General features: G+C 35.0%; 1 protein-coding gene across 3 annotated transcripts in view; it reads right to left on the bottom strand.

Moving 5' to 3' along the window:
• Tmlhe (trimethyllysine hydroxylase, epsilon) overlaps positions 1–17,920 on the bottom strand; it is a 74,314-nt gene that overhangs the window by 26,396 nt on the left and 29,998 nt on the right. For 2 of the 3 annotated variants that reach the window (XM_046452229.2, XM_046452211.2), the window contains exons 2-3: positions 11,773–11,835; positions 8,388–8,569 (exon numbers count right to left, since the gene is read on the bottom strand). In XM_046452229.2, coding sequence (XP_046308185.1) covers positions 8,388–8,568 — 181 coding nt within the window. In that variant the 5' untranslated portion in view covers position 8,569; positions 11,773–11,835. The remainder of the gene's footprint in view (positions 1–8,387; positions 8,570–11,772; positions 11,836–17,920) is intronic. The other variant, XM_046452219.2, reaches the window with a different exon arrangement.

Below are 17,920 nucleotides of genomic sequence, written 5' to 3'. Positions count from 1 at the left end.
GACAAAGGATATAAAGTAGCAGGTAAGTATGATGAACAAGTCTAGAAATCTGTACAACATGAGGATTTAGCTAATAATAATGTATTGTATTTTAGAGTTTGCTAAACGAGTAGATTTTAGCTGCTCTTTCCACAGATACACATCGGTAACTATTTGACATGACCAGATATGCTAATTTACTTCAAATTGGTGACCTTTTAACTATCTATATGGATCTCATAATACGGATGTTACATACTTTAAATATACACATTAAAATTTATTTTTAGAGAAAGCATTTATTTGAGAAGAACCACTGAACCTTGGGTAAGAAGAGCGGGAATGTGGTATGTTTTAGCCTGGGGTGTTCCCACTCTGTATCCTAGCACCAACTCCATCAACAGCAGTTCTACAAGGACAGGCAATTCAAGAAAAATCAGTGGCTTTACTGCCAAAGGGATTAACTTGATTTGGAACAGAATGGAAAACAAACAAACAAACCATGCCCTGGATGTTGTTGAAAACAATCTGGGAAGGCATACTAGTTGAGGCAAGCAAAAAACTAGAAGAGGGGAAAATCTAACAAGTGGATCAAGAGAATGAGACAACCATAAAAGACCTTGAACCAGCTTCCACACACCCTTGCTATTTGAAAGCCTGTGTCCCCATGCAGGGCTGTGTGCACACTAAAGAGAGACTGGAAATGCTTCTATTTATCTACATGTCCCTGGGAGAAAATGAAGCTTTATACATGCACAAAGGAGATAATGGAGTAGCAGAAAGTAAAAACCAGGGCAGACTTGTAGACAGGATGAATTTTGAATGTGTGTCTCAATCTACACCTACAGCCGTTGGCAAATGGAGAGACATGATTGACTTAAGGTTTCTAAGCATGATTGCTAAGCCATAGTTGTCTGGCCACTAAGCTATTGAAAGAATTCTCAATCTCAGCATTGCGAATATCAAGGCCAGATAATTTTTTTTATCACAGGGCACCACCCTGTGCATCATAGACTGCTTAGTAGAATCCCTGATTTCTATCCACTAGATGTCAGTAGCATCTTCCTCTCCATTTTTGACAACCAAAATGTCTATACATTGCCAACAGTTCCCTGTGGGAAGGATGGAGAAAATCATATCGAGCTAAGAAACACTGATTTATGAAGACCCCAGAAAAAGACCCAGGAAGTTACAGTTAAAACTAAAAAGTAAAAATTAAACCTGGATCAGAGATCAGTTACTACACACTGCCGGAGATGCAGACTCCACAGAATTATTCCAGGCAAGTCAGTAAACAAATAAAAACATAGCAATAATCTCCTTAAGGAGGTCAGAACTCAGTTGCTACAAGCACTTACAGTTGCTACACATTATGTGTGTATGTGTGTGTTGTAGCAACATACACACAGAAGTAAGACTGATGGGCAGAAAAAAAATGTAGGAAACACAAACTCTCTTGAGAATAATATTACACAAAATTGCTTAAGTAAGGCATACAGATAAAAGGCAAATTATTGCCTTTGGAAAATGCCTTTCTTTTCTAACAGCTTTGGGCTTTATAGGAGATATGTAGAGTAGTGGACCATTGGGGCATCATCTCTTGGTTATGGACTAACGGTTGGTCTTTGAGTCACTTTGTCTGTGATGATACTTATACCTTATAAAGGCATCTGTGCCTTCTAGATATATCTTAATTGCATGCTTAAAAATCTCAATATTGAAGTTAATTGAGGTTCTGTCCACTGCTGTTATGGAATAGGATTATTTATTTTATGGGGTCCTAAAGTTGGAATTCTTGACCTAGTGTCCAAGTGAGAATGATAGGCAAAATTGTGTGTGTGTGTAATGGTTAATATTTGAGTCAACATGCCTGGGCCAGGTTCTCAGGTATCTGGATAAACATTAATTCTGAGTATGTCTGTAAATGTGTTTCTAGAAGTGATTAGTATTTGATTCAATACTTTACTCTCACAAAGAGTGCCCTCCCTAATGTGGATAGTCATTATACAATGAAATGAGGGTCTGAACAGAATTTTAAAAGGCAGAGGAAGGGAGAATTCTCCCTTTTCTGTCTGTTTGATTTGAGACATTGTTCTCCTGATCTTAGCTTACACCACTGGTTCTGATTCTCAGGCCTTCGGACTGAACTAAAACCATATCACCAGCTTTCCTGGGTCTCTAGTTTGCAAATGGAAGACTGTGATACTTCTTAGCCTCCATAACTGAGTGAGCCAATTATATACAACTATCTCTGTTTATATATTCTCAATTGGTTCTGTTCTGTTTCTCTGTAGAACCTTGCCTAACATGAAAATTGGTATCGAGAAGTAGGGTGCTACTATAACAATTACCTAATGTGAAAGTGTCTGTAGAACTGGGTAATAGGTGAGGCTGAATGACTATAGAAGTACATACTAGAAAATGCCCAAATTACCAAAGTTATTCTAGAGATGGCTCAGAAAGGAAAAATAGAAGAGCTGGAGAGAAAATCTCCATTTTCTTAGAGAATACGTAAATAAACATAAACAATGTTGACAGCATGGAAGCTAAAGGTCATTCTAATGAGGTCTCAGAAAAGAGGAACATGCTATTTATTGGACAATACAGAAAAAAATGATCGCCCCCTTTTTTTTTTTTGGTACTGGGGATTGAACTCAGGGGCACTCGGCCACTGAGCCACATCCCCAGCCCTATTTTGTATTTTATTTAGAGATAGGGTCTCACTGAGTTGCTTAGGGCCTTGCGGAGGCTGGCTTTGAACTCATGATCCTCCTGCCTCAGCCTCCAAAGTCACTGAGATTACAAGCATGCTCCATTGTGCCTGGCTAAATGATCCTTTTAAAAAAAAATTATTTTTTAATTGTAGTTGGACACAATACCTTTATTTATTTATTTATTTATTTTTATGTGGTGCCGAGAATTGAACCTAGAGCCTCGCACATGCTAGGCGAGTGGTCTACCGTTGAGCCACAACCCCAGCCTCCTAAATGATCCTTTTTATGAAGAGAAAAAAACTTAGCTGAATTGTTGTGGAAGGCAGAGGTTTAAAGCAACAAAATTGGATATTTAGCTGAGGATATTTCTAAGCAAAGCATTAAAGAAGCAGTTGGTTCCTTCTGACTGCTTACAGTAAAACAGAAAATGAGACAAATGAGTAGAAGAAAAAATCGTTAAGAAAAAGGAAACAGAACTTAAATATTTGGAAAATTCTAAGCTCAGCCATATTGCAAAGAATGGGAAAGCATGTTTTGAAGAATATTAATGGTAATGGCCTATCCACCATTTTATAAAGAATTAAGTGCATTCTTTGCAATGTGGATAAGCTAGTTTTTTAAAAATGTTGAATCATCCTTGCATTCCTAGGACAGACTGTACCTGGTCTTGATGTATTATTGTTGGATTCAATTGGTTAACATTCTGACAAGGATTTTTGTGTGTATGTTGATAAATACCAGCCTGTAGTTTCATTTTCTTTCACTGTCTTTTTTTAAAAAAATTATTTATTCTTATTTGTTATACATGACAGGAGAATGCATTTCAATCCATATTATACATATAGAGCACAATTTTTCATGTCTCTGGTTGTACACAAAGTAGAGTCACACCATTTGTGGCTTCATACGTGTACTTGGGATAATGATGTCCATCTCATTCCACCATCTTTCCTACCCCCATGCCCCCTCCTTCCCTTCCCTCCCCTTTGCCCTATCCAAAGTTCCTCCATTCCGCCTATGCTCCCCCCCCATTATAGATTAGCATCCACTTATCAGAGAAAACATCTGGCCTTTGGTTTTTTTGGGATTAGCCTACTTCATTTAGTATAATATTTTCCAAATCTATCCATTTACTTGCAAATGCCATGATTTTATTCTCTTTTAATGCTGAATATTATTTCATTGTGTATATATACCACAGTTTCTTTATCCATTTATCTACCAAAGGGCATATAGTTTGGTTGTACAATTTAGCTATTGTGAATTGTGCTGCTGTGAACATTGATGTGGCTGCGTCACTGTAACATGCTGTTTTTAAGTCCTTTGGATATAGACGGAGGAGTGGGATAGCTGGGTCAAATGGTGGTTCCATTCCATTTCCAAGGAATTTCTATACTGCTTTCCAGATTGGTTGCACCAATTTGCAGTCCCACCAGCAGTGTATGAGTGTCATTCACTGTCTTGTCTGGATTTTATTAGGGTAATGATGGTAAAATAAAACAAGTCATTTATTTTATTTTCTGGAAGAGAATGTATAGAATGAGTGATATTTCTTCCTTAAATGTTTGCCAATGAAACCATCTGAGTCTGATTTTCCATTTCTTGAATATTTTGAGTACTAATTCAATCTGAAATATATATAGCACTTTTCAAGTTATTTATTTCTCCTAAAATAAGTTTTGATAGTTTGTGTGTTTTATAGCACACTATTCTGAGCTCATTTAATCTTAATCATCTCCTTTAAAGATCCTATTTCAACCAATACAGTCTTATGGGAAGGTTAGGGCTTCAACATATAAATTTTCTGGTGACACAATTCAGTCCACTTTGTAGTGTCTTTGGAGGAAGTGATCCCTTTAAGTTGACAAATTTGTGAGCATAGAATTTTTTGTAGTATTCGCTTTACTATAGTTTTAATGTCCTTAGGATCAATGGTGAACATTCTTAATGTTGATAATTTGTTTTTTCTTCCTTCTTTCCTTGGTTAACCTGGCTAGAGGTTTATCAATTTTATTGATTTCTTTCAAATAAATTTGTGTTGGGTTCATTTATTTTCTTGTTTTATTTTTTCTGTTTTTAATGTCATTGATTCTTGGTCTAATTTTCATCATTCCATTCCTTCTCTTTGCTTTAAATTAATTTGCTCTTCCTTATCTTGTTTCCTAAGATAGTAGCTTAGGTCATTCATTTCAGCCATTTCTCTTTTCTTATAAGTGCATTTATTACCACACATCTCCTTCTAACTGCTGGTTCAGTTGCTTCCTACAAATTTCGGTAAATTGTATATTCATTTTCATTTAGTTCAAAATATTTTATTATTCCTTGAGACTGTTTACTCATGTGTTATTTAGAAGCTTATAGCTTGATTTCCAAATATTTGGGACATTTCTATTTTTCTGTTATTGATTTCTAGGTTGACTACATTGTGGTTAGAGTACATACTCTATATGTTTTTAGATTCTTTAAATTTTTCTGGGCTTTGTTTTCTGACTTAGAATGTGGCAAACCTGGGTTGGGGTTGTGGCTCAGTGGTAGAGTGCTTGCCTAGCATGTGTGAAGCACTGGGTTCAATTCTGAGTACCACATATAAATAAATAATAAATAAAAAATAATAACTAAAAGTAATTAAAAAAAAGAATGTGGCAAACCTTAGTGGATATTTCATGTGCACTTCAGAACAATATGTATTCTGCTGTTGTTGGATGGATTGTTCTATAAATGTCAGTTAGGTCAAGTTGGCTGACAGTGCTGTTCAGGTTATCTTACTCCTACTGATTTTCTACCTGCTTAATTTATCAGTTACTGAGAAAGAAGGGAATTCTCTAACTACAATTGTGTTTTTTTTTTTTATTTCTATGATTTTTTTGCTTCATTATTTTGATGGTCTGTTTTCAGGTTCTACATGTTCTCTTGGAGATGTGACCCCTTTATTGCTATGTAATGTGCCTCTTTATCCTAAATAATCTTCTTTGTTAAGATTGCTTTATCTAAAGTTAATATGACTATTACTATTTTTTTTTGTCAGCCTTTGCATGGTATTTCTGTCTTCCATCCCTTAACTTTTTGTGTGTGTGTGATATGTGGGGATTAAACTAAGGGATGCTTTACCACTGAGCTACATACCTATCCCTTTTTATTTTTTACTTTGAGACAGAGTCTTGCTAAGTTGCTCAGGCTGGCCTTGAACTTGCAGTCCTCCTACCTCAGCCTCCTAAGTAGCTGGGATTACAGGTATATACCACTGCACCTGTCTTCTCCATCTCTAGTTTTCCCATTGTATGTTCTCAGCGCCTTTGTCAAAAATCAATTGACCATGAATGTGTAGGTATTCTTGTAGGCTCTCTGTTTCATTGGCCATTGTGTCTGTTTTTACAACAATATCATGCTGTTTTGATTACTGTAGCTTTGCAATGTGTTTTGAAATTAGGTAATATGATATCTCTAGATTTGTCTTGCTTGTCAAGATTGCTTTGGCTATTAGGTGAGTTAGGTTGAAAGCTTTTCCTCTAAGATCAGAAATAATAAAAGGATACTTCCTCCTATCATTTCTATTCAAGAGTAATCAAGCAAGAAAAAAAAAATCATGACTTTATACAGAAACCCAGAAAGACTCCACCAAAATGATAGAACTAATAAGGGATTCAGTGAGGTTGCAGGATACTAAATCAACATACAAAAATCAGTAGCTTTTCTATATATCAATCATGAATTTGCTGAGAAAGAAATCATGAAAGCAATCTTATCCAAAATTGCCACAAAAATAAAATACTTATGAATAAATTTAAACAATGAAGTCAAAGATCTGTACACATAAACTATATAACATTTATGAAAGAAATTGAAGAAGACAGAAATAAATGCAAAGATACCCTGGTTCATAGACTTTAAAAATATTGTTAAAATGTCCATAGTACCCAAAGTGATCTTCAGATTCAATACAGTTCCTTTCAAAATCCATTGACATTCTTCCCAGAAATAGAAAACATCCTAAAATCCTGATTGATAATTTCAACAACAGTGTCACATGTAAGACTTGTTCTGATGTTGCTTTGTCTGTTCCAAATGTGTTATTTCTGACCTTAGCATGGTTTGTAATTCTGTAATTACTAAAAGTCAGTTATGCTGTTTAAATAGTAGATACTGAGATAAATAGGACATTATCACGAGTTTATTAATCTGGTGAGGAGTCGGGCTGTGTTTGCCACTTGTTTTCTCTATTGTTACCAGAGGATGAAATTCATCTAGTGATCCTATTTTCTTCTGCCCTCTTGGTTTTGGCCCTTCCGTTTGTGCTACAGCTCAGACATAATTTGTCTATTGAAGATCTCCTTGCTGTATTTCACTGTTATTTTAACTAGAGGCTTATTAGTTTGTGGTAGTCTATGGAGAAGGAAAATATTCTGTAATCTTTGGATTAAGTTTCAGTCTTTAGGGTGTACAGTGGGCCTGCACTTCAGGAGCAAAGCATTTGATAAATATTTTTTTCTATCTTCCAGGGTGGTTTGGATTGAACTATAACCCCAAGAAATGTATGTTGAAGTTCTAAATCCGATACTTGTGAACATGACTTTATTTGGAAATATTGATAGTCCATTACTTACATTGGTCTGACTTATGACTTTTTGATATGATGATGGTATAAAAGGTATATGCATTCAACAGAAACTATTTTTTTTAATTTTAATTTTAATTATTTTCCTGGCATAGCTATATGTGGTACAATACTCTCTCAATGCTGGTTATACCTTCCCATCAGTCACAGGATCATAACAGGAAACAGTAATACTCTTCAGTGTGCTGCAAGTAGATATTATTTATAGTAGGTTATATGTATTAAATTCATTTCAATTTATGATGTTTTCAACTTATGATAGGTTTATCAGAATGTGACCCTATTGTAAATCAAAGAGCATCTATAGTGTTGTTGTAGATCTAATCAACTTAAAATGCAGTCACAATGGATTAAGGTGGGCTCTAAATCCAATGACTGGTTTTCTAAATAAGGAGAGAGATTTGAAGACATGGAAGAGAAAATATGGAGATAAAGGCAGAGATGAAATGATGCTGCCACAAGCAAAGCAATGTGAAGAATTGCTGGCAACTAAGATAAACTAGAAAGGGATAAAGAAGGATTCTTTCCTAGAGCCTTTATACGTAGTACAGCACCACCAACACCTCACTTTGATATTTATCACCTCCAGAACTGTGAGAGAAAAAAACTTCTGTTGTTTTAAAGCACTCCCTTTGTGTAATTTGTTGCAACAGCCCTAGGAAACTGTTCACTGGTGAAGCCCCCACCCCATACCTAATACTATCTGTGGATGTAACATTTCTAGTCTGTCTTTAAGACCCTTTCCCCTGTATTATATTAAGGCTTTGTTTTTCCTTTGGCCATATAGGGAGATAGTGTTTGGCTGGAGCAGGGCAGAGTTCCCTACCCTTAGGTGGGTTGGGGTTTCACTGTTTCTCTGTGATATTTTTGTCCTACTTGCAACTTCCACGATAATCTTGGAAATCAATGTGTATAAGTCCCTTCAAATCTACAGAAAATATTTTCAGACCACACAAAAAATATCTGGCATTGTACAACAAAATGAATATACTAACTCTACTGAACTGTACGATTAAATGGTTAATATGGTATATGTTATTTTTTATCACACTTTCAAAAAAGTGTCCCCAAACATATCTTACCAAAATGATCTTCAAGTTGCTGCCAAACACAATTCAGAGATTTGGAGGTTGTATGGTGCCAATGGATGGCTACTGGAAATAAACTTTTGAAATTAGGCTGTTGAAGGGCTTGACATGTCATTCCTCCCTTCAGCAAATTCTGGAGCCTGCTTTGTAGGTGGGACAACCTGTGGTACCACATCCTAGAAGATTGGATAATAACAAGAGAGTTTTAGTAACAACATAAAATAACTTTTACAAGGCCACAGGAATAACAGTATGGATATGACTATGGAAAAAAATCAATTTAATAATCTCAACTACAGATTAGACAAAAGAGAAATTCTGAAATGCATAGTATCTTAAAAAGAATTAATTTGGCCTGTGGAAAAGAGGGAGGAAGCCATGTAACTGCAGAAAGTCTGTGTGGTTCCTGATGTGAAACTTCCTGATGGTCCCAGAAATATAGAGTAAAATAAACTCAAAATGATTATTTTGAGTGGATTTGTGTGTATATGTATGGATGCTTGTGTGTATATATTGCTGATGAATGCACTGAATTTCATTTTGATGTGGGGGTGAAACTAATCACATACGGGAATGTCACAGCTAAAGACAACAGAATTTACTAATGACTTAGAAGTGTTCTGAAACAACAGGCTATTAAGTTGGGGGCTAATGTTAAATTTATTGAGATTCTGTGTGTGAGAACAAGGTAGACAGTAGTGAAAGGCCCTTGCTGATATTTGCTTCCATTTATTTTCTCCAATGTCTCTTGTTTTTCAACCTCCTACCAATAGGTATCATCTAAAACAGACAATATGGTGGATATGAGGTAGACTGCAGATCTCAACTTCTTTGCAGATTGGAATCAAAGCAGTGAGAAAACACCTGGTCAGAGAGGTGGATGGAAATGCACTGATTCACAACATCTGAAGGTCAGAGATTTGAAGGGACTAAGAAATTAGTTACTGGAACAGAAAACAGGAAATAGTTTGCTAACCCTATAGCACCTGCATCATCAGGGCAGGAGGGGTAACAAAGGGAAAAAGGGAAAGGGCCTGGATAGTTGAATGGTTAGGAGCTAAAGGCCGCCAAGCTCCTGACTCCCAGCATCTGCACTGTGAGTACAGTGGAACAGAGCATGACATTTCCAGGAATGTGTCTCCTAGGGAGCAGTGCACACTCCTTTTGGGCCTTCTCTGAGCACCTCTCCCAAGGAGAACAGAGCCTAGGGAGTGGAGCACATCTCTGCCACTGGAAACCACCAACCCATAACCCAGCTTCCTGCTGCCACCCAGAAAAATGTTGTGGCCCATTTGCTTGCCCCAAACCCGTGCCCAGACTGCCACCCTGAGCATCAGCTTATGACAGCCACCCCATACCCGTTTCCAGGCTGCCCTATACCTCTTCCATGAGTCACCTTAGCCAAAGTTCCAAATACTACAAGGGCAAACCCATACATATTTTTGTAACTATGAGAGTATGTAAAAGAAATGTCTCCATTTTAAATATTTCAGCATGGTGAAAACTGAATCTTTTTATGATTGTCATTGCATTAGCTGTCTTGTGTCAACTGTTTTATTGTGTCTTCCCTCATTATTTGTTTTGTTCCATGGTTCCAATTAATTTTATGTGTATTTTTAATTAATTGGAATTATTACTGATACATCTTTTCCTTTTCATCTTTATTCCCTTCCCTTCCTTCTTTCTCCTCTCAGTTTTCCTTTGTCTCCCCACTTTCCCTTTCTTTCTTTTTACCACCTTTTCCAATAAAAGTTAGCATTAATTACACTATCATTGATACTTAACTTTTTAGCCTAGTCTGTATTATTTTCACTCACTTTTCTCACTTATTAGTAGAGTTGTAGAGATCATTAGCAATTTTTAAATATATTAAGTTTTAAATGTATGTTGACAAATGGTTTGCACTTAAATTACCATAGTTACTGGAGGTAACTCTGTCTCAAAGTGGCACTAGTGGTTGAACTTAACACTTTAAATATGCCAATTAGGATGTGCTGACTTTAAGATATATCCCCAGCCCAGGGCTTATTATAAAGAAATTGCTCACTAAGACTCTCACATAATAGAGGAAGAGAAAGCGACCTTAACAGATGCAAAGACATAGGACCTCAGAAAACATGAGGAAACAAGCCAACAAGATGTCTATAAAAGTTTATGTCCCGGGGCTGGGGTTGTGGCTCAGTGGTAGAGCGCTTGCCTCACATGTGTGAAGCACTGGGTTCAATTCTCAGCACCACATGTTAACAAATAAATAAAGGTCCATCAATAACTAATAAAATATTTTTGAAAAGTTTATAACCCTCCAAAGACTAAATCCAGAGATAATGAAGTGAATGAAATGAGGGGCAAAGAATTTCAAAAGTTGATTGTTAACATGATCAATGAATTAAAACAAGATCTAAAGAATGGACTAAGGGAGAAATATGGGATATGACAGAACATTTCAATAAAGAAATTGAGATTCAGAAAAAAAGAACCAGTCAGATACTTTGGGAATGAAAGTCACAGTAAGTAAAATAAAACTAAGGTGAAAGTCTCTTTAATACATTAGATCAAATAGAAGACAGAAACTCAGTCTGAAGATAAGGTGGACATTCTGGAACATTCAGATAGTATCTAAGAAAAAAGCAAGAAAACACAATCAGAATATCCAAGAACTCTGGAACAGCATCAAGAGACCTAATTTAAGGTTCATAGGTATTTAAGAAGGTATGAGCCAATGGCATTGATAAACAATTCAGTGGAATAATAGAAAAAATCCAAATGTTGGGAATGAGATGGACATACAGATATTGGAGGCATTTAGAACTCCAAATACACAAGACCAGAAAACAACCTCTCCATGACACATTATAGTCAAAATGCCAGAAATCTAGTTCCAGGGAAATTTTTCAAAAGCTGCAAGAGAGAAATATCAGGTCACCTACAGAAGAAAACCAATCATAATAACAGCAGATTGCTCAGCAGAACCCTTAAATTCAGGAGGGATTGGAACAATGTATTTCAAGCCCTGAAAGATTGCCAAGCAAGAATGCTATGTCCAACAAACATATCTTCAAGATCAAAGAATAAATAAAAACTTTCCAAGATAATCATAAACTCAAAGAATTCATGACAACTAAGCCAGCATTGCAGAAAATACTTAAAGAAATCCTATATAGTGAAGAAGATTAAAACAACCAATAGAATTCATGAAAGTGTAACTCATGAGAAGAGTAGCTAAGCAAATGAGAATTAAGTTCAAATCAAACATTAGAAAAAAAAATGGCAAGAAGCCATAACCTCTGCATACGTCCGAACATAAATTGTCTCAATTCTCCAATTAAAAAAAAAAAAAACAAACACTGACACATTGGATTAAAAAAGAAGACCCACTTACAGGCAAAGACAGCCACCAGCTGAAAGTGAAAGAATGGAAATCGATACACCATGTCAGTGGAGCCTGAAAATAAGCAGAAGGAGATACTCTTATAACTGACAAAGCAGACTTTAAGTCGAAATTAATCAGAAGAGACAAAAGGTCACTTTATACTGATAACAAGAAGATATAATGATAGTAAATATTTATGGCCCAATCATAAATTACATAAACATTACCTAATTACATAAACACTATTCAACCTAAAGACTTGGATATACCACAATACAATAATTCTGAGGGATTTCAACACAACTTTCTCACCAATGGTCATGGCCATCCAGATATAAACTCAGTAAAGACTCTTCAGACCTAAAGCACATTATAAATCAAATGGACCTAACACACACACACACACACACACACACACACACATATGAAAGAGAGTGAGAGAAAGAGAGAATATTTCTTCCAAAAACACGCATATCCACTTTCTTCTCAGCGGGTCATGGAAATTTCTCCAAAATTGACCATATTTTAGGCCACAAAACATGTCTCAGAAAATACAAAGAAGTTGATATAATTCTTTGCATCTTACCAGATCATAATGAAGTAAGATTAGAAATTAGAAATCAACACTAAGAAAAATTGCAGAAACTATATAACCACATGGAGATTAAACAATACAGTTTTGGGTAATGAGTGTATTATAGAAGAAATCAGGGGAGACATTTAAGAAGTAAAACAATTATAGAAACACAACATACCAGAATCTGTAGGACACAACAAAGGTGGTTCTGGTAGGAAAGTTTAAAGCTGTGAGTGCCTACATTAAAGAAAAGAAAGATCCCAAATAAATAACCTGATTATATGTTTTGAGGCCTTAGAAAAACAAGAACAAACCAATCTCAAAATCAGTAGAAAGAAATAAGTAATAAAGATCAGAGCCAAAATTAATGAAAATGAAAAAAAGTAAAAGGATAAATGAAACAAAAGTTGGTTCTCAGAAAAGGTAAACAAGACTGATAAGCCCTTAGTCAAAATAAGCAAAAGAAAATGAGAAAAGACCAAAATTTTAAAAAACAATAACAATAACACAGATGAAAAAGGTGTAACAAAACAGACATCACTGAAATACACAGGATCATAAAGGAGTAGTTTGAAAACTTATATTCTAGTAAATTGCAAAATCTAGAAGGAATTGACAAAATTCTGGACACACACAACCTACCAAAACTGAACAGTGAGGATACAGAAAACTTAAATAGATAATAACAGGCAATGAGATTGAAAAAGCAATAAAAAGCATTCCAACAGGGAAAAAAAAGCCCAGGAAGAGATGGGTTCTCAGATGAATTCTACCAAACCTTTAAAGAAGAATTAATGCCAGTGTTTCTCAAATTATTCTCTGAAGTACAAATCAGTAGGAGATACTGCTCCAAACTCATTGTCAGTATCACACTGACACCAAAACCAGATAAGTACACATTCAGGAAAGACAACTATAGACCAATATCCTTGATGAACATGGATGGAAAAACCCTTCAATAAAATATTAGCAAATCATATTCAGCAACACATTAAGGAGAATGCATATCATGATCAAGTTGGTTTCATTCAAGTGATGCAAAAATGGTTCAACATACCTTAATCAGTAAATGATTCACCACACAAATAGAATCAAGGACAAAAATCACATGATCATCTCAATAGATGCAGAAAAAGCCTAAAACAAAATTCAGCACCAAGTCATGATAAAAAAAATTGTAGAAACTAGGAATAGAATGAACTTACTTCAACACTCTAAAAGCTATATATGACAAACTCAAAGCCAACATCATACTGAAAGGGGGAAAAATCATTTTCTCTAAAATCAGGAAGAAGAAAAAGATGTCCACTTTTAGTATTCTTATTCAGTGTACTTGAAAATTTAGCCAGAGCAATTAGGAAAGAGAAAAAATAATGAAAGGAATAGAAATAGGGATAGAAAGAAGTCTAATTGTCTCTATTTGCAAATGATATGATCCTACATTTATAAGATCCTAGAAGCTTCACAAGAAGACTTCTAGAGCTGATGAATCAATCAAGTTAGCAGGACACAAACTCAATATATAAAAATCAGTAGTTTTTCTATATACTAATAATTATTATAGTGAGAAAGAAATCAGGAAGACAATTTATGATGGCCTCAAAACAAAACAAAACCTACCTTGGAATAAATCTAACCAAAGAGGTGAAAAACCTCTATCAAAAAAAAAATTTAGAATGCTAAAGAAATTGAAGATCTTAGACGATAGAAATATCTTTCACATTCATGGATAGGCAGAATTAATATTGTGAAAATGGCCATATTACTAAAAATGATCTACAGAATCAATGTAACCCAATAAAAATATCAATGACTGTCTTCACAGAATTGGAAAAAAAATCTCAAAATTCATATGGAAGAATAAAAAGGCCCAGAATAGCCAAAACAATATTGAAACAATAAGAGTAATAGTGAAGACATCATAATACCTGATCTCAAATTATACTACAGAGCTATAATAACAAAACAGCATACTATTGGCATTAAAAGAGACATGAAGACCAATGGAATATAATAGAAAACACAGAGACAAATACACATAGATACAGCCATAAGATCTTTGACAAGTTACTAAAAATGTATCTTGGAGAAAAGACAACCTTTTTAACAAATGGTGCTGGCAAAACTGAAGATCCACATGCAGAAGAGTGAAACTAAGTCACTACCTCTTGCTCTGTAGAAAAATCAACTCAAGTACCATTCAGCGAGGCATATAACCCAGAAATCAGTATTTCAGACTTGATACCTTACTTTTAACATTTCTTCTTGATTGCCATTTATCAAGTCATAACACCTTTTATCTGATAAATGAATCTCAATCTCGACATGCTGCATTATATCTCTAATTGTCACCATTCCTGTCTAGGCCCATCCTTATTTCTCATTCAAAGACTAAAATAGCTTCCTAACTGATTTATTCATATCCACTTTTGCCTTCCCTTCAAACCATTTTGCACACTGTAGGAAGAGTGAACCAAAATAGACATGTCAATATGTAGCTCCTTCGGGTATGATCCAATGTCTTTATGTTATATAAGTTATGTTACACTACCTATTCCTGAGCACCCTGTAACTCCACTTCCTGCTATTTACCATCTTATACTTTATTGTTTACTGTCAGATTCATCATGGTCTTTCTTGGTTTAAAGAAACTTATATTAACATTCTCTGTTGCCTCAGACTGGAGGCTCTTTTGTTCATATTTCAAGAATCATCTTAGATACCATTTCATCTAAGAAGTCTTCCATAAAAACTCAGACCTTTCTTTTGTTTTCTCAAAGTACTCTAGTTATGTCTTTTTTCTTTTTTAAAATATATTTTTAGATGTTGATGGACCTTTATTTAATTTATTTATTTATATGTGGTGCTGAGAATCAAACCCAGAGCCTCACACATGCTTGGCAAGCACTCTACTATGAAGCCACAACCCCAGCCCCATTCTCTTTTTTCTTAATACATTATGTTGAAATTATACATTTATATGTCTTTTCCCCAATAATACTTGGCATTCCTCAATAGGAAGACCTACATATCTCATTCATTTTGTGCTCTAACATCTAGCATGGTTCCTAGCAGTTAGTAGAACTCCATAAATGTTTGTGAGAATTGGATTTAATTAGACTTCTTTTAGCTTCTTAGCCTCCTTAAAACTTAACTGATGTCTGCTCTAAATCTTCACTTAAGTAATAAAATATAAAAAGGTAGGCTTTCTAGCAGATCATCAAAAATTCTTCCTTGCCTATATTCTGTTAATCTTTGAATATAGTAATTTAATTAATTAATACAAAACTAGATTAATAATAAAATCCATATTCTGTTACACAGAAAAGACTTGTTAAAAGTTTCGCTGAAATTTCATTCATTCAACATATACACTGTGTCTGTCATATTTCCATCATTCTCTTACTTATCAAAAATAAAATTAGATTTGTGTTGAATGATTTTATTGATAACTTTTCAATTTTCTAAGTACTCACTTATTTGAGGATCTGTTCTATAAGTTAACCCAGGATAATTTTAGCTCATTCATTAATAGATTGACAATTCCCCTTCTTTTTTGTTAGAAGTGGTAATAATATTTACATTAAATCCAGTTATAAAATTCCTCTCTTATTTTTACTTAATCCCCTTGATCACTTGAGTATAGTTCAATAGTATCATCTGAGCTATAATTTACCCATGCCAGGAGATAAGTACTTTCTCTGACAACAGAGTATAGATATTGTATTCTTATCTTTACAAATATGCATTTCTACAAGCCCAAAGTAATTCTGGGCCTTCCAAATACTAATCCTTTAGGCACATGCCACCCACCTGTTAATATTTATCCTTGCTTTTGTGCCCTTCTTTTTTATCTTTAATGTATTATAATTTTTAAAGAGGAACTATGAGCTCATTGTAAAACTTCCCATGTAACCCTATGATTTTCCTTTAATAGAATGATTTGCTGTTTCATAGTCAAAATTATGTTTTTGAGAGCTTCCCAACCTTTAGAGTCTAAAGCCATCTTAATGTAAATTAAGGTCCAACAAGTATCAATCACAATAGCAGAAACTTTTGGAGAACAGCCATAGCTAGAAATTCTAGTCAGAGTAGGCAATTACATAATAGGTCAATCTGAATATTTTCATGGTTATTACTTAGGAAGAAGCATTACCTCCTGAGAGGCTTAAAGCCAAGAGTCCATTTAGCTCCTGTCAATTTTTCCTTCCAAATGTCTTTCAGATTTGTCCTTCTCTTTCCATTCCTATAGATCCTTCATCACCTCATACCTGGACTATTGCCATAAACTAGATGGTTTCTCATATCTAGTCCACCCATATTGGAATCCATTTTCCATATTATTGCCAGATTAATCTTCTTAAAACACTTTCATCATGTCACTCTCCTGCCTGAGACCTAGCTCAAATGTCACCTTCTTCATAACATATTCCCAGCGGTCTTAGGAATGGTTAGTATTTTCATAGGTCTCTCTGTACATATCCTTATTAGTACACTCACAACATTTACAGTAATAGTCTGTTTAATTATTTTTTCACTTGCCATTTGCTGTGAGCTCTTTGAGGGTAGGCAAAAAGTTTGTCATCTCTTTACAATGGCACTCAAGGCAAGGCTTTACATAATTGGGCCCATCTATCTTTGCCACACCACCTCATGACCATCACATATATTATCTCCTCTACCTACTATGCTCTTACTCTCATTATTTCCGCTCACACTCTAGGTCTCAGATTAAATATCAATTCATTGAGAAACTTTCTCTGACAATTTTATTAGCTAACTGTTTGAGGACATGTATATTTCTCATCTGATTACACAATGTATTCATGCATCAAAATATCACCTGGATGCTAAGCACAGTGGCACATGGATGTAATCCCAGAAGTTTGGGATGGCAAGTTCAAAGACAACCTCAGCAACTTAGCAAGGCCCCAAGTAACTCAGTGAGACCCTGCCTCTAAATAAAAAAATAAAAAGGGTTGGGGTGTGGCTCAGTGGTAAAGTGCCACTGGGTTCAATCCCCAGTACCAAAACACACACACACACACACACACACACAGACACTGTTAATAGCTCATTGATTAATAGATTGACAATTTTTGTATTTTAATGTATTAGTTAAAATTAAATTGGATTTTAAAATAAACTATGAAGTATTGATTAATTGACCAATTTAATAAGCATTTATTGACTGTCTACTTTGTGACAGGCACTTTCTTAGCACTTAGAATATATCAATGGACAAGGCAGATACAAAGTTCTGCTTTCATAAAGCTTATCTTCTGGTGGGAGATGGTTAATAGTTAAAGATAAACAGAATATGTAAATTATACAGTATATTAGAGAGTGATAAAAGCTATGAAAAAAAAAACAGTGGGATGAAAAAGTACACTGGAGGTTGGACTTTTACCCATGGCAGTCAAGATAAGCCTTATTGAGAAACATGAAATTTGATCAAGAGAGAAGTTAGTCATGACATCTGGGTAAAGTAGGCCTTAGATGTAAAGGCTGTAAGGTGCAATCAAGTCTGTTGTGGCCAAAGAAGAGCAAAGAATAAGTATGGCTGGGACACAGTAAGCC

Source organism: Marmota monax, unplaced genomic scaffold (assembly GCF_021218885.2).
Source record: "Marmota monax isolate L192 unplaced genomic scaffold, Marmota_monax_Labrador192_F-V1.1 WCK01_AAM20220418_F8-fsc00142, whole genome shotgun sequence".
NCBI lineage: Eukaryota > Metazoa > Chordata > Mammalia > Rodentia > Sciuridae > Marmota > Marmota monax.
Note: the sequence above shows the minus strand (reverse complement) of the source record. Positions and strands in the feature narration are given on the sequence as shown.